General features: G+C 38.1%; 2 protein-coding genes across 3 annotated transcripts; both read right to left on the reverse strand.

Moving 5' to 3' along the window:
• Positions 1 to 1,834: 1,834 nt before the first annotated feature.
• fam83fb (family with sequence similarity 83 member Fb) lies at positions 1,835 to 9,153 on the reverse strand. Of its 2 annotated transcripts, XM_051895915.1 has the most exons (5): positions 8,679 to 9,153; positions 6,953 to 8,430; positions 3,274 to 3,438; positions 2,826 to 2,947; positions 1,835 to 2,752 (listed from the first exon to the last, which is right to left on the reverse strand). In XM_051895915.1, exons 2-5 carry the CDS (start codon positions 7,436 to 7,438, stop codon positions 2,116 to 2,118), a joined length of 1,410 nt encoding a protein of 469 aa, XP_051751875.1. In that variant the 5' UTR covers positions 7,439 to 8,430; positions 8,679 to 9,153; the 3' UTR covers positions 1,835 to 2,115. The 2 variants fall into 2 exon arrangements, with proteins under 2 accessions (XP_051751875.1, XP_051751874.1); XM_051895914.1 differs by having other exon boundaries at positions 6,953 to 9,153.
• Positions 9,154 to 9,317: 164 nt separating this feature from the next.
• On the reverse strand, positions 9,318 to 16,304 carry grap2b (GRB2 related adaptor protein 2b). The gene is made up of 8 exons (XM_051895938.1): positions 16,119 to 16,304; positions 12,648 to 12,744; positions 12,410 to 12,501; positions 11,309 to 11,428; positions 11,020 to 11,179; positions 10,148 to 10,201; positions 10,005 to 10,073; positions 9,318 to 9,861 (listed from the first exon to the last, which is right to left on the reverse strand). Exons 2-8 carry the CDS (start codon positions 12,723 to 12,725, stop codon positions 9,685 to 9,687), a joined length of 750 nt encoding a protein of 249 aa, XP_051751898.1. The 5' UTR covers positions 12,726 to 12,744; positions 16,119 to 16,304; the 3' UTR covers positions 9,318 to 9,684.
• Positions 16,305 to 27,849: the final 11,545 nt, after the last annotated feature.

The following is a 27,849-nucleotide window of genomic DNA, read 5'->3' on the forward strand; positions in this document are numbered from 1 at the left end:
TGATGCTATCCGATGGACAGACTGAAAATTAGTTCATGGGTGAATGTAAGTCATATTCAGCTCATCTGTGGTCACTTCCTGTTTAGAGCTGTGGCGGTAAATCCACTGATCCTTTTTGTGGTCAGAGCTGTTGACACACACACACACACACACACAGATCCGGCCAAAGAATGCCACTCTGAGTAAAAGCAGAAGTGCATTTCTGGTCGTGTCCCCAATGACGCATTTCATGTGCTCTTGTGAAGTTCATATGCCATATGCAAGCTGAGTCTGAAATACTATGTTATGCTCAGATCCACCAGCAGAGGGCGAACGGAGCCCGTATATAAAGGACTTTCACTCCCTTCATAACTGATCCCATTGACTTTTCTTCTTAAACTGAAGCTGTTTGTTAGGCTACTACCTGACAAATAACAATGAGATATAATCACATCTGTGTCTGTTTTTTAAGCCAATCAGAAACTATTTTAAGTGTTTTTTTTGTACAATCAGGTCATGTGCTATGGGGTTGGCTGATTTGACTTTAGTGGGCAGGGTTTGCATGTGGTTTAAGCTAGTGGTTTTCAATCTTTTAAATGCCACGGACCCCTTTTAATATGATCATCCCATCATGGACTGTAAAAATTATGGAAGACATGTCTCCACTTCCTTCCACTAGAAAAATGAAGCCAAAATATCCATTGACATCTTGCGCCGATTACGTCATTTGGAGCCCGAGTCTGCACAGTGGTGATCCTGAGGTGGAGCCGCGGTATCAAGGTCCCGCCCACACTCCCACAGACTCAATCACAAGCACAGCTGTCAATCATGCCGCCTCTCCCCATTTTTATAGCATCAAATAACTAACTAAAACCAAACTTATTGGAAGAACGAACACTTGAGCAAACGTCTCCAAGATGAGAACTAGGCCTACCTAAATTGACAGAAACAATCTTTGGAAAGAAAATTATTTGAACTAGGCTAATTGGATTTTTTAATTTGGCTCGCATCCCATTCGAATCGCCCCCCCATACCCTCATTCCCTACATTACTCCACTAATATAGCTCACTAGAAGGAGTGAATGAAAACGAGTGAGTGAATTCGGACACTGAGTGCTGCTACTTTTGCAGTTTGTGCTTGATGTTTAATAATTATTTGAAACTTGGCAAACTTGACAGCTTCAGTAGTAATGAAAAGCTTTATCTTGATGTCTGACACAGAAACTATGTATAAACTTTAATTAAACTGTTTAATATTCAATTAAAAATGGAATTTATACCTGTATGATATTACGCTGTACCCACATTGGACCGGCAGTTTGGAAAATGGATGGATGATTCAGCTGCAGACGCCACATGAGAATTCATTCAATGCGCAAATCTCACAGTGCATTATGGGTATTCTTTAGCCGTTAAGTGTACATCGGTTGTACACTTGTTATTGCAATGCATTATGGGATTGAATGAGTGCACTTGATTGTCCACTATGGTTTTAGACATCACTGCAAATGACTGTCCCCTTAACAGTCTTGGATCATCCTTGTGCGATGGACCCCATTCTAAAATTTAAAAGACAGCTGTGTATTTTTATGTATAAAGACTCAATTTATTCCATGAAAAATCGACTTTGTAAATATGTGTAAAGTAAATTTAAAAATATTTAGTTTCTATTGTTACATTATATTCTTACATCTACTCTACTCGCTGGTACTGTACTGTTAGATCATCTATTTATTTACTTAAATCAATTTTTTTTTTTTTATTTTAATAAATTTTCTTTAATCAAATTTAATAACAAAATTAAAAAATAAACAAAAATAAAACTGACTTGAGTAAAGACACTATACTTCATTAATAACATTAGTCCATTTTCAACATGTTTCCAGAATGCCAAACACAATCTTACTCTGTACAGAAACCTTTCAGCAGGTTTGAATGTAATTCAGACATTATTTTGTCCTCTTATCAAGCGTTGTACATCATCACAGTCACACATATGAACAGTTATCATCGCACTGATCATATCAAACATACACCATAAAGAAAGTCTAAAGTGAGGTCAGTAACACGGTGTAAACATGACGTCTTCATGAGGAGTTACAGCGGCTCATTTGAAGGGTTACGATGAAAGAATCATCATTTGTTTTTTTTAAAAATGTTCCTAAATATACTTTTCTTCTTTTTGCTGGAATCCTGCGCCTCAGACGTCTCGTCTGCAGTCGGTGTGTGTTTAGGCGCTTCGTCCGGTGTGTTTTCTTCAATGACAGCTTCGCTTGTCTTGTCCTTCTTCTGTTTCCTCCACCACGATCTCTTTGACGGTGTTTTAAGTTTCTTGGACTCCTTCTTCCCGGTCTGAGAGGGAACGGGTGTCAGGTTCTCCAGCTCTTCCATGGGATTCTCCAGCTGTTCTGTGGGATCTGGCGGCTGCATGGTGCTTAAGAACTCCTGCAGCGGCGTCGTGGGTCCCGGGATCTGTCCGAGCGCTAACAGGTACTTCGGATTGTGGTATTTGTGCGCCGGCACTTTAATATCTCCACGCGTCGCATCTCCGAGGTTCACCTGGAAGCGTGAAGTGGCCGCTAGGGGGCGTTTGGGCACTGAGGCCCGGGACAGGGTGCCCGTCTTGGGCTTACTGAGGTGAAACTCCTTAAAGAGGTCGAGTTTGTCCGAGATGGCGTAAAGTTCACGGAAATCGTTATCGTAGAAATCCACCACCTGCCCTGACATCACCGTGATCATGTTTCTGTCCATTCGGGAAGAGCTCCAGGAGAAGCTGCAGGACCAACAAACACAATATGAGACACAAACATTATTTAGGAGGCTGTAAACAATAAACACACACTCACCTGTACGTTCCAAACATGACTTTATCTCCGTCAATTAACATGTACTTGCTCTGGACGTTTCCTGGGATTCTCCCCATGGACAGATTTAAACCGACAGCCTTTACGGTCCGAGTCCGGACATTCTGACGGAAACAAGCAATTAAAGTCACAAAAATTGACAATTCAGTGTTTATTCTAAATGATTTATCGGTGCACATCATTATTGTTTTAAATTCATGTTCCTGGTAATCTTGAATCAGAATATCTTCTCCTCCCTCTTGCAGTTTCTCTTCTCTGATGACGAGGGCGGGGCAACCTGTCACTCACATGAGATCCACCAATAGCAAACCAATCAAAATCAAGCCCTACATTTGTTCTTGTTCCAGAAGCGTTTTACTCGGATATACGGCACAATAGAGAAGAAAAGAGGAGTGCTTTGAGAAGGGTTAACAGGTTAATAACGCTGTACCTGAAGATCCTTTGCGCCGACCTGCATTCGGCTGCACATGTCCAGAAAGTGCGGCGCTCCCAGCTCGTCCAGCACAATGTAGACAGGAACGCCGCGCTTGGACGCCTCGAACAGATCCCGCAGGATCTGCAGGTCGGTCAGCAGGTCCATCACGATAGCCACGACCTGGACAGACATTTCCCTTATTCTCGTCTACAGTAATTAGTCATGTTAAACCTTCTCCTTTGGGAAAAGGAACCAAGAAAAGTCATGACATCATCTGCCTCTGACTAGAAACTGCAGAAAATCTTAATGCATGTGACGGAACTGAAGCCTGTTGGTCATCATAGTACAATCTTCAGTGTTTTCGGTTTCAATAGGAAATGTTTCATTACAGAAAAGAAATGACCTTGCACAACTGTAACAGGGAACGTTCTCAGATCTTTAGCTAACGTTCTGGCAAGGTTCTCTCAACGTTGTGAACGTTCTTCCAGTAACGTTAATAGAACGTTTTTTCAAAGTTATCTAGTCTTTAATAATGTTCTTAAAACGTTAGCACAAAAATGTTAATTTCACAATGTTTTATGATGTTCATGGAATGTTTTTTTTTTTCTGAAACATTTTACTTTGATGTTTTTTACAGTGTTTTACAGACGCTAGGACACATTTCTCAATACTTTGGTCACTTTTGCAAAACTCTTCACACAGTTCTCCTAACCAACTATCATCTTGGCACAGAGGTTAACTTCACATTCAAAATGCACCAAATCTACCAAAACACTTCATGCATGTCTCAAATCAACTCATTCTTCCAGAACACTAGCAAAGGTTTTCACTGAGCAAACACACTTTGTCACTCATAAAACATCGACCTAAAAACACTAACATCAGTTAGCATTATACAATTTTTTTCTTTTTTAAAATTTCTTTACAAAACAAGAATGACACTCTCTACTGCTTATAATTCACTGCAGTTTATGTTACATGGTCCATGTTTACATTACAGAACAAAATTATTCCTAAGTTTCCCCTTTTGAATTGATGGTAATGAAACTGGAAAGACTAATGCTTGTGTAGGTGTTCAGTTTCATCTAATTGTTTTGATAGTATTTGATTTTTTAGATTCAGAATATATTTCATAACTATATTACTGTAGAAATGTAGCAAATTTCTGTCTTATTCAGTTTTGTATTATGTTATTGTTTTGAACTTTAGTTTAACAGTTTTGAAAACAGTATGTAAGCATGTGCAGATTGGCCTGTACGTACAAAGAGTTTTGGCAGTTGTTGTGTCTGAGTGAGAAAAGAATTCATGAAATTTGAGAGATGTAGTCATTGAATGCATTTTGTGCGAAAGCAATGATAATTGATCCTCAGTTTAGCCCACACAGACTTCTGTTGTGCTCACTGTGTGAAGAGTTTTGCAAAAGTGACCAAAGTATTGAGAAATGTGTCCTAGCGTCTGTAAAAAACTGTAATACAAAACTGAATAAGACAGATATTTGCTACATTTCTACAGTAATATAGTTATGAAATATATTCTGAATCTAAAAAATCAAATACTATCAAAACAATTACATCCTACACAAGCATTAGTCTTTCAATTTCATTACCATCAATTCAAAAGGGGAAACAGGAATAATTTTGTTCTGTAATGTAAACATGGACCATGTAACATAAACTGCAGTGAATTATAAGCAGTAGAGAGTGTCATTCTTGTTTTGTAAAGAAATTTAAAAAAAGAAAACATTGTATAATGCTAACTGATGTTAGTGTTTTTAGGTCGATGTTTTATGAGTGACAAAGTGTGTTTGCTCAGTGAAAACCTTTGCTAGTGTTCTGGAAGAATGAGTTGATTTGAGACATGAATGAAGTGTTTTGGTAGATTTGGTGCATTTTGAATGTGAAGTTAACCTCTGTGCCAAGATGAAAGTTGGTTAGGAGAACTGTGTGAAGAGTTTTGAAAAAGTGACCTAAGTATTGAGAAATGTGTCCTAGCGATTGTAAAAAAAACTGTAATATTACTACTTGTTTCAGAACTTTCAGAGAACATTCAAAAGTAACGTTTTCATATATATTATATTTTTGTTAGCTGGTAACACACTGATGCATGATTTCTGAATCTGAACAAAAATTAAATTTGAGATTTTTAGTGAATATTGACTTAAAATCTGATCTGTTGCTCACACAAAGCAGTGTGTGTGTGTGTGTGTGTGTGTGTGTGTGTGTGAGAGAGAGAGAGTGTGTGTGTGTGTGTGAGAGAGAGAGATGTGTGTGTGTGAGAGAGAGAGAGAGTGTGTGTGTGTGTGTGAGAGAGAGAGAGATGTGTGTGTGAGAGAGAGAAATGTGTGTGTGAGAGAGAAATGTGTGTGAGAGTGTGTGTGTGTGTGAGTGAGTGTGTGTGTGAGAGAGAAATGTGTGTGAGAGAGTGTGTGTGTGTGTGTGAGAGTGTGTTTGTGTGTGTGAGTGTGTGTGTGTGTGAGAGAGATATGTTTGTGTGTGAGAGAGTGTGTGTGTGTGTGTGTGTGAGAGAGTGTGTGTGTGTGTGTGTGTAAGTGTGTGAGTGTGTGTGTGAGAGATGTGTGTGTGTGAGAGAGAGAGAGTGTGTGTGTGTGCGTGCAAGTGTGTGTGAGTGTGTGTGTGTGTGTGTTAATCAGGATTACAGTAACACTACAAACCGAAACTACTGATTTTGATTCACACCCAGTTCAGAAGAGTTTTGTACAGCTTTCACTTTCTCCTCTCTTGTTTTCAGATCTGACAGTGTTTAGTTTATTTCTAAAGCCACAATAAATCCAACAAGAAAGAAATTAAGGCCATCTTTCTTTCTTTATGGTGTATTGTTCATTTATAACGACTGATAAGATAGCAGATATGATAGAGAAAATAATCTCTGAACACGAGAGAAAGTCCCTCGACTGCGGTAGCGCTGTGGAATCTGGTGTGACCTGTCTGATGTTCCAGAGAAATGAGGAAAACCAGAAAATATATTTCGTATAAAAACAAGGAAGATGTTTAGCATGATATTCATGACATTTAAACACTGATCAGATCAGTACTTTATTTGAGGTGTGGCTCGACTTTCAGACTTGAGATTTTTTCAGAAGGCCGAGAGCAGAATGTCAGCCGCATCATTTCCTGCTGCAGTGAGTCAGTGTCAGTGATCACAGTCATTCCCCTGAAGCTCAACCACTGCAGGCTGGAGAAACTGACGGTTAGATCAAGTCTGAACAAGATCTTAAAGTATCCAGCAGGAATCCTCAGGAATTATTGCTATTCCTTCAGGAGATTTATGATATGGCCCCTGGTTTATTAATATCTATGAATGAATAAACCAGTTCATTTAGATGTGAACCTCATTAGATGCATCTTTAGGTTACATGACATTTACAGTGTCAGTGAGAAGAGAAAATGAAATGATCATGGTGACGAGGAATCCCCTTACAGATGTTTACCATAGTTTCCTCTGTTTGATCATTTTGCAAGTATTATAAGAACATTACCTTTGACAGATAACTTTCTATTAACGTTACTGGAAGAACGTTTGTTCATAACTTTGTCAGAACGTTCCCTGTCAGCTGGGTTATCATTTACCTCAGCAACACTTAAAAACTAAAGTGATTTACCTTGGTTTAGGGTCCACACATGAGAGATGATATTTCAAAACAGCTCTATTTATTTGATATTTAACGAGTGCTGACCTTGCATGATTCTTGTATTAATTTTCGGACCACCTCCTTGATGTGTGGGCTGTTCTCTTTGGGCGGGTGTGTGTAGACCGACACTCGGGTGACCCCTTTAAAGATCCCGGATGAGGGCCACCCGATGTCCAGCGGCGGGACGTCCGTGTCCGACTTCTGCGGCCAGTAGGTGGAGCGCAGCGAGCCGCTGTCGTCGCGTTTGTCGGTTGTTGGTTGTTTGTTGGGTTGGTTCTCCGCTGCCCCTCCATCGTCTTCCTCCTGCTTATATTTGACGAAGGTGCTCGTGATGGCCTTGATTTCCCGCGCCGACAGGAAGTCTTGGCTCTTCTCCTCCTTCAGGAGGCTCTTGAACGCTCCGTCTCCTTTCGTGAGCAGCTGCTCCAGCGCCGCCCGGTGCTGCTCGCTGTAGTAGAACTGCGGCCGGGACTCGGGCACCGCGGTGGGCATGAGCCCATCCTCCATACACACGAGCTGGGACTCCGCCATGACGCGACGCGACCTCCTGCTCGCCTTCACGAGCTCGGAATGCGGCGCGGGAGTGTCTCACCTGAGCTCGTGCGGGCAGGTGTAGTGGCTCTGCGGGTGGGTGGAGTTCACACGAAATACAGTGGTAGAGGAACTTTTTCAGCATGAATGACTCCAACATAAAGGTTGATCATAAAAGGTAAATCAGTACTAGTGTTTGTGTTTGTAATGTAGCGACTGAACACTTACAGGTGTATAACTGTATGAATGCAGAACGTCCTCATATCTGATTTAATATTTAAGCATTTGGCAGACTTACTTGCATTCAAGGTTTAGTTCATGCATAATGCATAAAATATTAGACTCTCAGTAACTACAGATATAGGCCTAAATCATGAAGTCATTTCTACCATTTTTCAATTGGCGTGGTTTAGTTGGAGCTATAGCAGACACATGAAGCCAGTCCTGCCATTGTGTCTGGTCTTTTTCTATTAATAAAAATAACTTAAAACACTGGGTTAAAAACAACCCAATTTGGGTTGTTTTCAACCCAAGGGCTGGGTAAATATAGGAGAGAACACATGTTGGGTTAATTTTACCCAGCAAAATGGGTTAAATCATTTTTACTATAATACTAGCTTTTTATTTTTTTTTAACTTCATACATGAATTAATGTGGATTAATTTAAATCCTCTAAACCTTTTTTAAATACGCCACGCAACCACTAAGGATAATTCCTTTATTTTCGATCATATTTTAAAGTATAGCATAATTTATCTAATTTTTGATACATATTGCCTACATTTAAGCTCGTTTAACAAATATTAGAAGTAAAAATGAAACATTTAGAAGTAATTCAAGTGTAATGGACCAGTCTCTGTTGTCCTGTTTCCACCGTAACGGCGCTGGATCTCGTGCCGGAGATGACTCGCGTTCGGCGGAGGAACTGATAACTTCAGACCGCCGCCTGCGTTTCACTCGTAGCCGAAAAATGCTGTGACTGACTCCATAACCTGTCCATAAATAATCAGTGTACAATTCTGAGAACATATTTTAACATCTTAAGTGTTTATATTCTGTATCTTTTTTTGGATAAAATCGTAACATTTTATGCAAGGCATCAGGTGTTTCCATCACGCGAAAAGACCGATGCGACACTCGTTTTGGTGACTCACATCCCCTGTATGTTACTTTGCATATAATTAAATGATATACAGAACAATAATGAATTTTTAGCTAAAAAAATAAAACGTACACAAACCTGTATTTTACCGAAGACATGCACCAAATTGACGGAGCCGCACTGCTCTCTCCTGAAGAGGGCGCAAAAAGCCTGCTATAAATAACTCTGTGTATAGCAAAAAATACCCAAACACTGGAAAAATACCCCCACAAATGACCCAAAAGGCTCAACCCAGGACTTTGATAGAAAAAGTAACCCAAGATCTTTTAGAGTGAGGCAAATGTGAGCTCTAACATAATGAGGCTCTTTAATACTTGAGTTGAATAGCAGATTTGGATTTAAATTATTCGTTTCACTTTCACCTGTTTACTTCCTTGAACAGACGGATTCAGATCAGATCAGAGATTGTGGTTTTGTTTATTTCCTTCTTCATTTGGATCATTGTGATTTCTTTGATCACAGGCTGGCATCGTGATATTCTGAACTGCAATATGTTGAATCGAGCTGAAATATATTTGCTTATGTTGAGGAATCATGATGTGATGCATTTCTAAAACGGACCAGAATCTGAGCCGGTGATCTGAAGGGACACGGTTGACATCAGCTAAAATGTTATTATGAAAGATTACAACATCCTCTTTGGAACATGCAGTACGGAAGAGAATTCTGATGTAAAAAATTGTAACCGAACCATTCATTCAATAAACTCATGACACATTTGTATGTGTTATTAAATACGAATGTGTTTATTACTTGGATGAAGTTTACATCTCAGGAATTTTTCATGCAGTCCATATGCAGAGGATCATAACAATTCTGAAGGATTCATAAACTCGTTTGTGAAACGGAACACAGTTTTTCCAATTCTCTGTACAGTAAGAGCTCAGCTTTACAGGTGTGTGTGTGTGTGTGTGTGTGTGTGTGTGTGTGTTCCAGTACTGCACTCATGACAAGATGAAAATGTGTTTCTGAAATGCAGAACTGTGAATGTATTCTTTATGGACAAATCACTATCATGCAACATAAAGACTCAAAGAACAGAAGGATAAATGGATTATAAACTGAACGTCTGTGTAATGGATTTTCAAACCGGATTGGTGTAGTTGACCGGGAAAAGTCCGGTTCTCCCGCGCAAAAGACCTTTCCACCAGAAACGATCGGACTGATCTAAAACCTCGATAATATCTCCAGCGTGAAAGTTCAGCTCATCTGCGTCCTCTGCATTGAAGTCATACATGGCCCGAACCTGCAGCGCAGACGCCTGCGCAGATGAACACATCAGAGAATCTCACATGGTGTCTTGATTCATTGTGAGAGATTGACAGAACTTTTCTGCATTGTTTGTACATGTTGTGTATATCATGTGACCTGTATGACGCGTGTGTGTGTGTGTGTGTGTTGTACCTGTGGTGGTGGTGAGGGCTCGGGTGTGCGAGGAAACGGTGGTGCTGGTGATCTGTAGTTGTGTCTCTCCTGCAAGAATAAGAGCAGATTTCAGGCTGAAGCTCATCAGATGAGTGATGTCACATGAGTGACAACGTCTGTACCTGAGAGATGGGCGGCGGTTCAACAGACTTCCTGTGCGGCAAATCAGATGGATTCTGGGTAAGGGAGAGAGAGAGAGAGAGAGAGAGAGAGCGCGGAACAAGAAGAAACAAAAGCAGTGAATATGTGAGAAAAACTTTAAAACTTGCTGCAGAAAACTTTCTGTCGTGATCCTTGAGTGTTCTCTATCAGGACGTTGTTAGGTGGTTGCTAGGGTCATCTAAGTGGTTTCTAGGGTGTTGGTAGACGTTGCTAGGCAGTTGCTAGGGTGTCCTAGGTGTTGTTATTGCATTGTTAAGTATATACTACTACAACTAAATAGTTTAGTTGTTAGATAGTTCATAAGGTGATGCTAGGGAGTTGCTAGGGTGTTGTTATGGCATTGGTAAGTATGTACCAAGGTCATCTAAGTGGTTTCCAGGGTATTGTTAGACAGTTGCTAAGGTGTTGCTAGGATTTCCAGGGTGTTGCTATGCCATTGCTAGGTGTTTACTAGAGTCATCTAAGTGGTTTCTAGGGTGTTAGATGGTTGCTAAGGTGTTGCTAGGATGTTCTTGGCGGTTGCTTTAGTGTTGCTAGGGTATCTTGGGTGTTGCTATGACATTGCTAGGTGTTTAATAGAGTCTTCTAAGTTGTTTCTAAGGTATTGTTAGACAGGTGCTAAGGTGTTGCCAGGATGCCCTGGGTGTTGTTATGGTGTTGCTAAGGTGTTGCTAGGATGTACTAGGTGGTTGCTATGGCATTGCTAGGTTGTTCTGAGTGGTTTGTGGGTTGTTTTATGGTGTTGCTAGGGTGTTATTAGAACATTGCTAAGCATTTTCTGGTGGTGATTTGGAAAACTTCTTTATTATGAGCACAGTGTTGCTGGACTCACCCGCTGTTCTGTGAGCAGGAAGACACGACTCTGTTTGGAGATGGAGTTGTGTGTGTAGTAATCCACCAGTCTGTTGAGGGAGGTGAAGTACTCGCTCCACAGGTAATACTGACCCTGCTTGTCTCTCATCACTTTAAAGTGCTGCACATCATTCTCATGTCTGACAGCACACACACACACACACACACACACACACACACACACGTGAGTTCAAACCAGAATTCAAGAATGTGTGTGTGTGTGTGTGTGTGTATGTATGTGTGTGTGTGTGAGTGTGTATGTGTTGTACCTGACTGAAATGGAGAATTCTCCAGGTGAACTCTGGGAGCCTCGGATGATGAACGATCCGATTGGTTGATACATCAGCTCATCCTGTGCAGAATGACGGCTGGTGTTCTCCTGATACCAGCTGCAGAAACACTGCTTTAATACGACTGTTTGACATTCATGTTCTGAAGAAAACGTGTGCTGTTGCTAAGGTGTCGTGAGTGGTTGCTAGGGTGTTTCAAAAGAGCCTATCCCATGCCTCTATTGTTTGTTCAGACAAGTTTGTTAGTTTGAACAGCACAAAATACACGTCTTGATTTCTTCAGTTCAAAGTTTGAATAAAGAATGTTTCCCTAAATGAAAATACCTTGATAAAGTACACACACTTGAAAATGAACTTTTGTTCAGTACAGAAACAAAGTGAAATGCCGTCCACCACTGGTCATGATATTTTTTTTTTAACGTTTTTCTCTGGACCATCAGGACAAAATCTTAAGCCTGATTATTTAGAAAAGTAACACAGAACCAATTAACTTCTTTATTTAACTTCTGTATTTATTTCCAAATCCCGTCACTACCAGTCTTCTCCTCTAGATGTCACTCTCTTATTTATCTTTTACCAAGATACAATGCTTATATTTGGAGAACAAAATTATCAAGTAGACACTTCCCTTTTTCATCAACTCTTTGACACAAAAACTGCAGCAGGTCGTATTTAGTTTATCTATCTGAGTACATTATTGTGAATTATATACTGTCATAAAGACAGAGCCTCAGACAGTTGTGGGCGAGTGTGTTAACTCTTTACTTCCACATTCTGACGAATCCTCCTTATTTTTAACATAAGAGCGGCGGGGGCATTTATAACTCGAATGTGGGAGACTTCTGGTTTATTTAGCTTTACAAGCTGTTTTGCTGCTTGATGTGGCAAACTGTAATTTGTTATCATATTATTAATTTAATCATAAACACTGGTTTTGTTCAAACCACTTTGAGTGCTAAAAACAGTGAGGGTTGACCATCAAACACCACTAACTGTGTAATGCTGAGAGTCAGTGGTCGATCTGGTGTTTTAGAAACAGAGTATTGCTCAGTGTAATTGTGTTTCAATGACGGCTGTTACCTCGGAAAGTGGATTTTGATGTAATTCCGCGGCACGTATCCTTCCATGCCATTGATTTCTGCTTTGAACCAGTCGTCATTGGTGCCTAAAATCTACAGAGAAGCATGTGATGATGGTTCAACTCAGTTCAGAACAGAGAAAAATCAGACAGGTTCAAAGTAAGTTCATGTGTTTATCAGTGGATATGTGATATATGCTGCAGATATGTGCTATTGTAATGTACACTGAAGTCACACACCTTGATAATATCTCCCTTCCTGAAGCTCAGCTCATCCTCTGCTGTGGCTGCAAAGTCGTATTTCCCTGTCGCCTCCATGATGGAGACAACTCAGAGACTACAACGAGACACAAAGGGAGCCATGAAACACAGCAAACCACATGTCAGTCAAACACAGCTGGTCTTCACACCGTAACCAGACTCAACTGAAGCAGCCCGTATAAAAACTGACACTACAGCACGAACCACATGAAAGAGAGCGCTCACCAACAAATTTACATTCTGTCTGTTACTTAAATACATGTCATTCCTGTTTGCATTCTTTTGTTTTGTAATGACATGAAGGTGAGTAAATGCTGACAGAATGTTTAACATGAATGAAAGTCTCCAGTTAATAAAAATATGAATAAACATGATGGTTATAAGATGGTTTTAAGATGAAACGTTGTTTGGGGAATTGATGTTTCTTCACCAAGATGATTGACTACCTCAGTTAACAGGGAACGCTTTGAACATTCTGTCAAGGTTATAAGCAAACGTTCTTCAGTAACGTTAATAGAAAGTTATCTGGTTCTGAAAACATCATGTATAGATCTTTCAAGGAACGTTTTATTTCTGAAACATTCGTTTAAGGCTGGCTGCACACTTGAAGATTTTAAGCCCGATTTGCAACCCCCAATGATCTGTGGGGTGTGGCCTGATTCAAGACTTCTCGTAACCAACTTATTTTACTGCGTCGGAGCCTGCACAATCCCAAACTCTTGATCGGCCTGCCTCTGACATGATACCCGTGATAGCCAATGAGAGCGAGCAAGCTTCACCAACCGGATGTTGTTTGCTTCAATAGCTGAAACTTGGCAGCCACAAACATGCCACGAAAGTGGAGTATTGAGAAAGAAGATCACCCATATTCCTTTTTTCTCTCAGTCCAGATGAATGTTTTAGTGTGTGCATTCTGAGGATTATAATGCTAATAATCGGTAGAAACTGCCCTTATGTCTGTGGTCTCTCACAGTGGCCAGCCTAACACAGCGTTTTCCGATCCTGTTCCTGGAGGCACAACAACAACACCACACATTTTCCAACTCTTCCTGATTCAACTCATCAGCTCGTTAGTAGAGACTCCAAGACCAGACATATAAGATGTGTCAAATTACAATCTGTAATAAGTCTTAAAGCACCATGATACAGAGCATCCAGAGAGGAAGGAATATGTTGAAACACTAGATAGTCAAGAATCGGTAAGAAGATAGCAGACACAAGTTTCTTCCTTATTTCTGAAATAAAACCCTAACTTTGTCTTTAATTTTTGTTTCAGATGATTAATGTGTGAACTAAACTGTAATGTATCATCAATTATAATGACTAGGTTTTTGTACTCCGACACTGATGCGATCAAATTCCCTCCAGATGTCAGAAGAGTGATTTTAGAATAACACTTAAAGCACAAAACCTTGCTTGAATGAAATTAAAGGCAGATTGTAAATAAGCCAAAGATTGCTGCTTAGAAGGGGTCGAACTGTAAATAACAGTATTGTCCACGTAGAAATATAACCTTGCATTAACAATATTGGAAACAAGACAATTTATGTATAAAGTAAATAATAACGGTCCCAGCACAGATCCTTGGGGGACTCCCTTTACAACCTCAATTAAAATTTACTGTAGAGTTTCATAATTAAAATGCTTGATAAACAAACAGGATGACTCGCAGCGTCTGGTGATCCGATCTGTATGCCTTATCATTAGGTGGCGATAGTGAAGCTGCTGCTCTTTGGTGAAAATGTTACGTTTTTCTTTTTTAGATTTTTTTTTTACTTCATCGGAATGGTATGAAACTTGGTAAAGGTTTTGGCACTTTGAACATCATTTGAAAAGTTTAAATGGCCCTGAAAAAGAAGTCACACTTGTACTCCTCGCAGTCAAAAATGAGCGCTTTGGAAATTAATGGAAGACGAATCTCATCTGGTGGAAACTTATGGTACTGCGCCCAAACAAAATCTTACTGAAAGCTAATTTTTTGAGATATCAACCTCAAATTTGGAACGCAACTTGTTTAGATTTATTTCTCTCAGTTTTAGAGTAAAACATGTTTTGGAAAATATATATTTGATATAAAAATTGAAAATAGTATTTTTGACTTTTTTCACTTCAGCAATAATCTGCCAAGTGTCGTCTTTAAAAAGAGACCAAACCATTTAAGATTTACGAGTTCAAGTTGGAAATTTAATTTTCAGGTCTATGCTCAAAAAGTCAATAAATGGATTATAACTACTGGATAAATATAATTTAGTACTGTAAAATCCCCTAAAAATACAAAATATTAAATAAAAAATATTATTGAACTACAATATATTACTTTCATTTAATTTAAATAATAAAAAAAATTCTCAGGCTCATTTTTGATCATTACGCGAGCAGCACCAGAGGGTTAAACAGTGAGGAGAGCGAAGTAGAAGAAGAAGAGCAGTACTAGTGAAGACATAGTGACTATATGTGAAATCCGTACTTCTCACTGACGGTCTAAAGCACGAATTTTCCCAGAATGCTGCAGCATCTGAGGTTTGTACTGTACCCTTTGGGTCTGTGAAAGCAGTGCAGCGCAGCTTGTGTCTGAACGCTCGTTCTGCTCACCTGCTTCCGTTCAGAGATGCGTTTCTGCACCGCTGCAGCTGCAGGCCATGCAAAGCCTTTCATCTCATTTGCGTATTGCGTGTTTTTGCTCACTGATCGTAGGAAGGTTTGCTTCACCAAAAGACACATTTGATCATGTGAGTTTAAAATGGGATTCTTGCGAAATAACCCCTAAAAGACCTCAGTGTCAAGTGCTGACATTAAAAGACACTTCATATTCAGTAATATTGTTGGTTTGACTGTACTGACAGTATTGGATGAGAACAAAACTTGATGTGAATTGAGCTGAATGATGACTCTACAGTCTTCTGTAGAGCTGCCTTACAGCTGAATTTGATGAAGTTAGCATAATTGCCTGTTGTTTTCCTGTTTATTACTGTGAAGCTGCTTTGAAACGATCTGTACTGTACTATAGAAATAAAGATGACTTGATTGACATAGATTAAGTAATGTGAGGAGAGCGGGGCTAGTTGTCACACAACACTTTTTCATTTGAATTTTATTTAATTTTAAGTAGTTCTAAATATTTCTTCCAACTTGATATGTCCTAAAATGCTCTTGTTGTTTCAGTCCGAATCTCCCTTCATTATAAACTGACTCTTGTCTGATGCCAGTGGGCTTTTATTGTGTAAAATTTTCTAAATTAAATTAATTAAAACAAGCATTTGTGAAAGTTTGACTCAAAGTCTGATACAGACCGTGATTCTATTCCCGCTCTCCTGTATAATTCATATAGATGTGTGTATAATCAACAAAAACACTTTTATCATCTCATTATAAGTTTCTCTCGTTTTATTCCTCCATTTTAACGGTGAGCGTTCAGAAAGAGACACTGAAGAGAAAGATCATTGTACTTACAGCTCATGAAATGATGATCAGTCTGTCGTCTGAACCGTCACAATTCACCTGCAACTGTGGAATGAAATATTATTTCATAACATTTGGAGGAAGAACAGAAGTCAAACTTATCTCACATTAAACACCACACGCTCATGCACGACTGCAAAAAGGGGAAATAGAAAGTGTAAATCATCTTCCCCTCCCCCTGCGCACACTCACACACACAAACACATACACACACACGCACGCAAACACACTTGTTGGGTTTTCATGTTTTATGGGGACTTTCCATAGACAAAATGGTTTTTATACTGTACAAACCGTATATTCTTTCCCCTTACACTAACTCTACCCTTAACTCTACCCATCACCGAAAACTTTCTGCTGTTTTACATTTTTGAAAAACATAATTTAGTATGATTTATAAGCTGTTTTCCTCATGGGGACCAAAAATGTCCCCACAAGGACAAGGATTTCGGATATTGCCATCTTTGTGGGGACATTTTGTCTGTGTGTCTAATTTTGTCTATTCTGATAGAGATAAACACATTAAGTTTAGTTATACTTCTGCTATTTTGCTTAGTTTTACTTATTGTACACTATTTTCATTTTATTTGTCACTTACAGTTTTTCACAATTGCTTAGACACATTTCTAGAAACCTTCGCCCATTTTCTCACAGCATTACAGTTTTTTTACAATTGCTAGGTCACATTTCTCAGTACTTGAGTCACTATGTCAAAACTCTTAACACAGTTCTCCTAACCAACTTTCAGCTTCACAGCTGTTCATTTCACATTCAAAATGCACTAAAACTACCAAAACACTTTAATCAAGACTCAAATCAATGCATTCTTCCAACACTAGAGGTTTCACCCAACAAACACACTTTATCACTTATACAACACAAAGCTAAAAACACAAACAACAGGCAGAATTATGCAATGTTTTCTTCTGTAAAATGTCTTTAACAAAACAAGAATGACACTCTCTATTGTTTATAATTCACTGCAGTTTATGTTACATGATCCATGTTTACATTACTGTACAAAATTATTCCTACAGTTTTTCCATTGCTAAAATCCTTTTGTCCAATCTGTAGTCACATTTTCATAAACACAATTAGCACAATTGTTGTGACCATATTATTAACACAATTCATGTTGTTTTCACACAATATACAGTCAGTTAACGCATTTCTAAAATGCTTTAATTTTCTTTTCATACAAGCTTACCCAATATCAAAACCTTACACATGTGGAACCTATAAAAGCTTAATTCTGCCATGGAATAGAAAATAAAAAAGGTAATTGTGACTTTTTATCTAATAATTCCCATAAATCTAAATTCCGAGTTTACATCTCACAAAAAAAAGTTGTGAGATGTAAACTCGCAATTACAAGAAAAAAGTCAGAATTGTGAGATGTAAACTCACAATTACAAGAAAAAAGTCAGAATTGTGAGAGGTAAACTCACAATTACAAGAAAAAAGTCTGAATTGTGAGATGTAAACTCGCAATTACAAGAAAAAAGTCAGAATTGTGAGATGTAAACTCGCAATTACAAAAAAGTCAGAATTGTGAGATGTAAACTCACAATTACAAGAAAAAAGTCTGAATTGTGAGGTGAAACTCGCAATTACAAAAAAGTCTGAATTGTGAGATGTAAACTCGCAATTACAAGAAAAAAGTCTGAATTGTGAGGTGAAACTCGCAATTACAAAAAAGTCAGAATTGTAAGATGTAAACTCACAATTACAAGAAAAAAGTCTGAATTGTGAGGTGAAACTCGCAATTACAAAAAAGTCAGAATTGTGAGATGTAAACTCGCAATTACAAGAAAAAAGTCTGAATTGTGAGATGTAAACTCACAATTACAAGAAAAAAGTCTGAATTGTGAGGTGAAACTCACAATTACAAGAAAAAAGTCTGAATTGTGAGATGTAAACTCGCAATTACAAGAAAAAAGTCAGAATTGTGAGGTGAAACTCGCAATTACAAAAAAGTCAGAATTGTGAGGTGAAACTCGCAATTACAAAAAAGTCAGAATTGTGAGATGTAAACTCGCAATTACAAAAAAGTCTGAATTGTGAGATGTAAACTCACAATTACAAGAAAAAAGTCAGAATTGTGAGATGTAAACTCGCAATTACAAGAAAAAAGTCAGAATTGTGAGATGTAAACTCGCAATTACAAAAAAGTCTGAATTGTGAGATGTAAACTCACAATTACAAGAAAAAAGTCTGAATTGTGAGGTGAAACTCGCAATTACAAAAAAGTCAGAATTGTAAGATGTAAACTCACAATTACAAGAAAAAAGTCTGAATTGTGAGGTGAAACTCGCAATTACAAAAAAGTCAGAATTGTGAGATGTAAACTCACAATTACAAGAAAAAAGTCTGAATTGTGAGGTGAAACTCACAATTACAAGAAAAAAGTCTGAATTGTGAGGTGAAACTCACAATTACAAGAAAAAAGTCTGAATTGTGAGATGTAAACTCGCAATTACAAGAAAAAAGTCTGAATTGTGAGATGTAAACTCGCAATTACAAGAAAAAAGTCAGAATTGTGAGATATAAACTCGCAATTACAAAAAAGTCAGAATTGTGAGATGTAAACTCACAATTACAAGAAAAAAGTCTGAATTGTGAGGTGAAACTCGCAATTACAAAAAAGTCAGAATTGTGAGATGTAAACTCACAATTACAAGAAAAAAGTCTGAATTGTGAGGTGAAACTCACAATTACAAGAAAAAAGTCTGAATTGTGAGATGTAAACTCGCAATTACAAGAAAAAAGTCTGAATTGTGAGGTGAAACTCGCAATTACAAAAAAGTCAGAATTGTGAGATGTAAACTCACAATTACAAGAAAAAAGTCTGAATTGTGAGGTGAAACTCGCAATTACAAAAAAGTCAGAATTGTGAGATGTAAACTCACAATTACAAGAAAAAAGTCTGAATTGTGAGGTGAAACTCGCAATTACAAAAAAGTCAGATTGTGAGATGTAAACTCGCAATTACAAGAAAAAAGTCTGAATTGTGAGATGTAAACTCGCATTACAAAAAAGTCTGAATTGTGAGATGTAAACTCACATTACAAGAAAAAAGTCTGAATTGTGAGATGTAAACTCCAATTACAAGAAAAAAGTCATGAATTAGTGAGATGTAAACTCGCAATTACAAGAAAAAAGTCTGAATTGTGAGGTGTAAACTCGCAATTACAAAAAAAGTCAGAATTGTGAGATGTAAACTCAGCAATTACAAGAAAAAAGTCAGAATTGTGGATGTAAACTCACAATTACAAGAAAAAAAGTCAGTAATTGTGAGGTGAAACTCGCAATTACAAAAAAAAGTCTGAATTGTGAGGTGTAAACTCGCAATTACAAGAAAAAAGTCTGAATTGTGAGATGTAAACTCGCAATTACAAAAAAAGTCAGAATTGTGAGATGTAAACTCGCAATTACAAGAAAAAAAGTCAGAATGTGAGATGTAAACTCGCAATTACAAGAAAAAAGTCAGAATTGCTGAGGATGTAAACTCGCAATTACAAGAAAAAGTCAGAATTGTGAGGTGGTAAACTCGCAATTACAAGAAAAGTCAGAATTGGAGATGTAAACTCGCAATTACAGAAAAAGTCTGAATTGTGAGATGTAAACTCGCAATTACAAGAAAAAAGTCTGAATTGTGAGATGAAACTCGCAATTACAAGAAAAAGTCAGAATTGTGAGATGTAAACTCGCAATTACAAAAAAGTCAGAATTGTGAGATGTAAACTCGCAATTACAAGAAAAGTCTGAATTGTGAGGTGAAACTCGCAATTACAAAAAAGTCAGGAATTGTGAGATGTAAACTCGCAATTACAAGAAAAAAGTCAGAATTGTGAGATGTAAACTCGCAATTACAAAAAAGTCAGAATTGTGAGATGTAAACTCGCAATTACAAGAAAAAAGTCCTGAATTGTGAGGTGAAACTCGCAATTACAAAAAAGTCAGAATTGTGAGATGTAAACTCACAATTACAGAAAAAAGTCAGAATTGTGAGGTGAAACTCGCAATTACAAAAAGTCAGAATTGTGAGATGTAAACTCAGCAATTACAAGAAAAAAGTCTGAATTGTGAGATGTAAACTCGCAATTACAAAAAAGTCTGAATTGTGAGATGTAAACTCGCAATTACAAGAAAAAAGTCAGAATTGTGAGATGTAAACTCGCAATTACAAGAAAAAAGTCAGAATTGTGAGGTGAAACTCGCAATTACAAAGAAGTCAGAATTGTGAGTGTAACTCACAATTACAAGAAAAAAGTCAGAATTGTGAGATGTAAACTCGCAATTACAAAAAAAGTCTGAATTGTGAGATGTAAACTCGCAATTACAAGAAAAAGTCAGAATTGTGAGATGTAAACTCGCAATTACAAGAAAAAAGTCAGAATTGTGAGGTGAAACTCGCAATTACAAAAAAGTCTGAATTGTGAGATGTAAACTCACAATTACAAGACAAAAGTCTGAATTGTGAGATGTAAACTCGCAATTACAAAAAAGTCTGAATTGTGAGATGTAAACTCGCAATTACAAGAAAAAAGTCAGAATTGTGAGATGTAAACTCGCAATTACAAAAAAGTCAGAATTGTGAGATGTAAACTCGCAATTACAAGAAAAAAGTCAGAATTGTGAGGTGAAACTCGCAATTACAAAAAAGTCAGAATTGTGAGATGTAAACTCACAATTACAAGAAAAAAGTCTGAATTGTGAGGTGAAACTCACAATTACAAGAAAAAAGTCTGAATTGTGAGATGTAAACTCGCAATTACAAGAAAAAAGTCTGAATTGTGAGATGTAAACTCGCAATTACAAAAAAGTCTGAATTGTGAGATGTAAACTCGCAATTACAAGAAAAAAGTCAGAATTGTGAGATGTAAACTCGCAATTACAAAAAAGTCAGAATTGTGAGATGTAAACTCGCAATTACAAGAAAAAAGTCTGAATTGTGAGGTGAAACTCGCAATTACAAAAAAGTCAGAATTGTGAGATGTAAACTCACAATTACAAGAAAAAAGTCAGAATTGTGAGGTGAAACTCGCAATTACAAAAAAGTCAGAATTGTGAGGTGAAACTCGCAATTACAAAAAAGTCAGAATTGTGAGATGTAAACTCGCAATTACAAAAAAGTCAGAATTGTGAGATGTAAACTCGCAATTACAAGAAAAAAGTCTGAATTGTGAGGTGAAACTCGCAATTACAAAAAAGTCAGAATTGTGAGATGTAAACTCACAATTACAAGAAAAAAGTCAGAATTGTGAGGTGAAACTCGCAATTACAAAGAAGTCAGAATTGTGAGATGTAAACTCACAATTACAAGAAAAAAGTCTGAATTGTGAGATGTAAACTCGCAATTACAAAAAAGTCTGAATTGTGAGATGTAAACTCGCAATTACAAGAAAAAAGTCAGAATTGTGAGATGTAAACTCACAATTACAAGAAAAAAGTCAGAATTGTGAGGTGAAACTCGCAATTACAAAAAAGTCAGAATTGTGAGGTGTAAACTCGCAATTACAAGAAAAAAGTCTGAATTGTGAGATGTAAACTCGCAATTACAAAAAAGTCAGAATTGTGAGATGTAAACTCGCAATTACAAGAAAAAAGTCAGAATTGTGAGATGTAAACTCGCAATTACAAGAAAAAAGTCAGAATTGTGAGGTGAAACTCGCAATTACAAAAAAGTCAGAATTGTGAGGTGTAAACTCGCAATTACAAGAAAAAAGTCAGAATTGTGAGATGTAAACTCGCAATTACAAGAAAAAAGTCAGAATTGTGAGATGTAAACTCGCAATTACAAAAAAGTCAGAATTGTGAGATGTAAACTCGCAATTACAAGAAAAAAGTCAGAATTGTGAGATGTAAACTCGCAATTACAAGAAAAAAGTCAGAATTGTGAGGTGAAACTCGCAATTACAAAAAAGTCAGAATTGTGAGGTGAAACTCGCAATTACAAGAAAAAAGTCAGAATTGTGAGATGTAAACTCGCAATTACAAGAAAAAAGTCAGAATTGTGAGGTGTAAACTCGCAATTACAAGAAAAAAGTCAGAATTGTGAGGTGTAAACTCGCAATTACCTTTTATATTTTTTTATTTTGTGGTGGAAAAAAAATCTTCCATAGTAACCAAAGGCCATGTATGTTGGATTTGTTGATGATCAATGGCAACAATTTCATGTTTTCATTTCAATAAAAGCTTCATGTACAGCTTTTACTACAATGATTCCAGTACCTCTATTCTATATACGCAGAATATGCGGTCTGTGTAGGGCACTATGGGGGCAGCATCAACGCTCAACAGAGTTCTGTATAGGGGACCATTTGACCAGTGGCTGCCCTGAGCAATTCTGTTACTTTTTTTTTTTTTTTTTTACGTACAATCTATAAAGTAATGACTCTTTCACTTGCCAAGAATGCACACATTCAACACTCAACCAAACATGCAGAATAGCGTACAGTAAAAGGAAACTGAATTATAAAAACAATGGATTTCATATTGTCTGCAGGCAGAACTGAAACATGACAGTAATGCAGTTTTCGTAATTCCATCAACTGTTAGTATTTTGACAGTCATTGCACAATGATTGACTACGTTCATGTTGAATAGAAAACTAGTGCTAGTGTTTTGACAGAATGATTCAGTTTTGAATCGGGTTTGCTGTGTTTTGATAGAGTTAGTATATGTAGAAAAAGTTTTTTAGCATTTTGAATTGTAGAGTTTGTATTTATTTAACAAAATATGGTTTTGGGCTGAATATTAACTATTTGGTTAATTGTGTGATGTAGGTGTGTTGCTGTGTTAAAGGGAACCCCTGGTGTTAAGACTTGTATGGCTTAATATAACTTAAATTATGTCTCTTACTGAAATATGTAGTAAAAACCCCATGAAAGATTTACGTTATTTAAAAAATTCACATCGTTTTATACATATTGTGGACAAAGGGCGGCGCCATTTTGTTTAGGTGCGCAGTCGATGACGTCAAATGGTTGCACTGATCGCTGCTCTGTTAACTTGATCCCACTGTGTCACAACAATGTCGTCTGTTCAGCCTTTTCAATTTGAGCCAGAGCGCGAAATGAGTGAGGATGAAAACATCAAAGACGTTAATTATGAATTATATCAAAACGAAGACGATCGGAGGGTTGAGGAGGCGAAAGTGGGGCAAAATGGATGGTGTCTCTGTGGCAATTGCTTGCCGATGCTAACCGAGAGGGAGAGTGTTTGCTGTAAGGAGGTGCAATTTCTCGCTGGATCTGTTCAAGGTAAGTTTATGGATCGGTCTAATGTTGTATGATTGATGTGTCATTACTGACTGACTGAATCGACGAACTGACGAATCATCAGGTTCCTCCACGAACAAGCTTGAACTTCCCCAATCAGTGACTGCGGCGTCATGTTTACATCCTGTCAGGATGGCATCGAGCGCGTCTTGTCTCTGCCGTTTCACAGCGCGGATTTCACTCCATATCCGAGGGCGTTTAGACTCCCAACGGTACGGCATTTGGTTTAAGCCTATGCTTATATCCATCACCACCTGAAAGCCACCACCAGTAGCTGTGGTCTACTAAAAGCCTTAAAGTCATCAGGGTTAAAGTGGAGAGAACAGAGACACGGGTCTTTAGGAAGTTTTGTTCATCCACAGGCATCTTCCCGTTTTTTCTCCTCTTCTTATCGTTAGGAAAGCAGTGAAGACATACACTGCCTCTCCTGTTGCCCTTCGATTGAAAATTACAGCCAAAAGCCACACAATGTGGCATCATATTGTATGCCGTGCATATACCCAACATCAGTTCTCATCAGCTGAACTAACTAGAAGGAAGTTCAGATGAGAGAGATTCAGTTGACATGGACACATGAAACAATAATGTGACGCTTGAGACCGCGAGAGGAGCATTTGACTGCTTGAAGTCTTGAAATTATTCCCATGCAACTATAGCTGTTGATTAACTAAAACATAATGACAGTGGAATTGGGGATGGGATTCTTTGTTCCCAGCCCCAATGTACACAACTACAAAAACAAATTTAAAAGTTTTTAAGGTTTAAGTGCGAAGTATTGTAACTGGCTCTATTTATTGTTGAGGCAAGTGAGGGCAAACTGAGAAGCCTAAAATCTTAACGTCCTAAATTAGGAACAAGTAATTGAACTAAAAAAGAGAATAAAGTTATAATAAACTCTTAAAGTCCTTCAAAATCATCCTAGAGATGAGAAAATCAGCCTAACTGTAGAATCATTGGTGTTTGTGAGACGCTAGAGGGCGCCAGAGTCAAACTCCTACAGAATCAAACTACGTCAACACTTCAGTTTAGAATTCTGTTAACAGTTTTAATTCTCTCTCTGTCTGTACATGTGTGTGTGTGTGTGTGTTTGTGTGTGTGTGTGTGTTTGTGTGTGTGTGTGTGTGAGAGTTAGCGAATCCTTTCACTTCAGCATTCAAATGTCCTAATTATTTACTCACCCCCATGTCATCCAAGATGTTCATGTCTTTCTTTCTTCAGTGGAAAAGAAATGAAGGTTTTTGAGGAAAACATTCCAGGATTTTTCTCCATATAGTGGACTTCACTGGGGTTCAACGGGTTGAAGGTCCAAATGTCAGTTTCAGTGCAGCTTCAAAGAGCTCTACATGATCCCAGACGAGGAATAAGAGTCTTATCTAGAGAAACCATCGGACATTTTATAAAAAAAAAATAAAAATTATATACTTTTTAACCACAAATGCTCGTCTTGCACTGCTCTGTGATGCTCCACGCATTACGTAATCACGTTGGAAAGGTCACACGTGACGTAGGTGGAAGTACCGCAGTAGGGCAAAAAACTCCATCTCATTTTCTCCTCCAACTTCAAAATCATCTGACATCGTTGTTTTACCTTTTTTTGTAAAGGCCGTTTGACTTATCGCCAGATCGGTACTTCCTCCTACATCACGCGTGACCTTTCCAACGTGATTACGTAATGCGTGGAGCATCACAGAGCAGTGCAAGACGAGCATTTGTGGTTAAAAAGTATATAATTTTTATTTTTTTTTTATAAAATGTCCGATGGTTTCTCTAGATAAGACTCTTATTCCTCGTCTGGGATCATGTAGAGCTCTTTGAAGCTGCACTGAAACTGACATTTGGACCTTCAACCCGTTGAACCCCAGTGAAGTCCACTATATGGAGAAAAATCCTGGAATGTTTTCCTCAAAATCCTTCATTTCTTTTCCACTGAAGAAAGAAAGACATGAACATCTTGGATGACATGGGGTTGAGTAAATTATCAAGAAATTTTTAATCTGAAGTCAACTAATCCTTTAATTATATCTGGCAGATTTTGAGCCCATAGGAGTGTTTGGTGAGATGTGTGAGATCTCTGCTCTGAGATACAGCGCCGCCCTGCTGGCGCCCACAGTCAGACACCTGCTCCATCAGAGCCTGCAGCAGCTGCTCATCGTGTTTGTGCTGCGCTGATGTGGATCATTCGACTGACAGCGGTATGTTGATGAAGTCTTGTAAACTATAATTATCACCTGCTGAGATGAATAGATGAATTTCATTAACACTTTATTCCTGTAAGTAGATGATTTGAGCTTTAATACTAAAATCGTTACAACACAGGCTACAGAAAGAGAACCTATTATGCCTTTTTACAATGTCTTGATGTTGTTTTTGTGCTCTACTAGAACAGGTTTTCCTGCTTGAATGTTGATTATTTTCCTCATATTCTCCATTGTTCAGCTCCTCTCTTCCCAGTCTGTCAGTAACGCTCTGTTTAGTTCCTGTCTCTATGAAGCCCCTCCTTCTGAAAAGCACAATGTGCTCTGATTGGTCAGCTGGAGCAGTGTGTTGTGATTGGCGTTTGGGAAATGTCCCGCCCCTTACCATAACTGCCAGTTTCAACACACTACTAACTAACTCAACCAGGCCCCGCCCCTTTTTTCTGCGCATTAATTATATAAATGAGGAATATTGTGAAGAAAACTCAAAATGGAGGCGTTTCAGAGAGTTCAGAAACACTGACACTGATATAGAGAAGAACTGGAACTTTACAGAGCTTTTTCATGCTTAAACAGCAACATTACACACTAAAGATGGGGGGAAAAAGCATTATCGGTCCTCTTCAAATCCCCACGTGAATGAGGATCCATTAAACTCCGCTATTAAGAGTCTGTCATGACATGAGTTTGAGGGCGAGGCTATATCCGACCAACGGCATTTAGGAAACCTGTTTGGAACACCTGCACATGCGCTCAGTGTTCTGGTTTTAACACCGATGTTCAGGTGTCATATTTGATGTGTGTGTTGTGAGTGTGTGTGTAAACTGATCAATATCACACATTTCAGCACAGTCCTCCTCGCTTCTGTCCATGTACTGCAGCCTGATTGTCCACCTGGAAATATCGATTATGGTTTAATATATAAATGCATTTATGGATTCACACCACTGCTGCTTGATAAAACACATCTTGGAAGAGCTGTCAGTGATGGTGCAGTGATTCTTATTACTTACAGTGAAGTGAATCATTCTGCTGAGTTATTTTTTATGATTCATTCAGATGCTCAACTCGCCGGCCACCTCAGACTGGACTGCAGAGATGACACTGGAATTTAAAGTACTTAATGAATCTGGAGTGTGTGTGTGTGAGTGAGTGAGTGAGTGAGTGAGTGGATTATTACACACACACACACACACACACACACACACACACACACACACACACACTCCATAGGTGAAGTTGTGTAATTGAACTGAAACTCATAGCGATCAATTCCACTGTCTGTCAGTCTGAAGGTCTCTGGTATGATTGAACACATGTAATCAAGCAGTCTGAGGAGATTCAATAAATCACTTCAAACTGGAATCAGACTGTCATTATTGTTTAGTCTGAATGATTATATAATTGATCTGGCTGTTGTGCTTGGTGTCAAAAGCACTTAAAGAGTTAGTTCACCCCAGAAATGAAATTTCTGTCATTAATTACTCCCCCTCATGTCGTTCCACACCCGTAAGACCTTCATTCATCTTCAGAACACAAATTAAGATATTTTTGATGAAATCCGAGAGGTTTATGACTCGTCCATAGACATAACATTAAGGTTGAACCACTGCAGTCACATGACTGTTTTAACGATGTCTTTAGTACCTTTCTGGACCTTGAAAGTGTTGATTATATTGCTGTCTATGGACGAGTCATACACCTCTCGGATTTCATCAAAAATATCTTAATTTGTGTTCTGAAGATGAATGAAGGTCTTACAGGTGTGGAACGACATGAGGGAGAGTAATTAATGACAGAAATTTCACTTTTGGATGAACTGACCCTTTAATGTGCATCAGAGAGAGAGCGAATCAGTAAACATCTGATCATCTTCTGACTCTGAATGCAAGGAAAGATTTGATAAGTGAAACATTAAAGAAATACTTCAAATGTTTCTGTGGAACATGCAAGGACAGATTTTGAAGAATCTTCATGCATCTCTGTTCTGAAGTCTTCTGAATGATTCTTGAACATTTCTGTCTTACTTTAAGCCATAGATAATAATTATGTTCCAAAAATATATATATAGCTAGCGGAGGAAAGTATATGTCTTCTTCTCTATGTCCCTAATATTAAAGTGATTGTTATACCCCCCCGCGCGCGCCAGAAGTGCTGTCTAGGTAGGAAGCACGCAAGGTTTTGAGGCAATCAATCACACATGGTCTTGCACCATTTATTCCCGAGCTTCGGGATGTGCACCAC

Source organism: Ctenopharyngodon idella, chromosome 6 (genome assembly GCF_019924925.1).
Source record: "Ctenopharyngodon idella isolate HZGC_01 chromosome 6, HZGC01, whole genome shotgun sequence".
NCBI lineage: Eukaryota > Metazoa > Chordata > Actinopteri > Cypriniformes > Xenocyprididae > Ctenopharyngodon > Ctenopharyngodon idella.

Bases quoted from the DNA above. Each gene is read 5' to 3' on its own strand.
- grap2b (XM_051895938.1), bottom strand. From the start codon at position 12,725: ATGGAGGCGACAGGGAAATACGACTTTGCAGCCACAGCAGAGGATGAG. The intron at 11,180-11,308 runs GTACAACACATA...GTGTGCTGTCAG, and splicing joins GAATTCTCCATTTCAGTCAG to ACATGAGAATGATGTGCAGC. The intron at 10,202-11,019 runs GTGAGTCCAGCA...TCCCTTACCCAG, and splicing joins TCCTGCTCACAGAACAGCGG to AATCCATCTGATTTGCCGCA.
- fam83fb (XM_051895915.1), bottom strand. From the start codon at position 7,438: ATGGCGGAGTCCCAGCTCGTGTGTATGGAGGATGGGCTCATGCCCACC. The intron at 3,439-6,952 runs GTCAGCACTCGT...ATGTCTGTCCAG, and splicing joins TAATACAAGAATCATGCAAG to GTCGTGGCTATCGTGATGGA. The intron at 2,948-3,273 runs GTACAGCGTTAT...TGTTTCCGTCAG, and splicing joins TCGGCGCAAAGGATCTTCAG to AATGTCCGGACTCGGACCGT.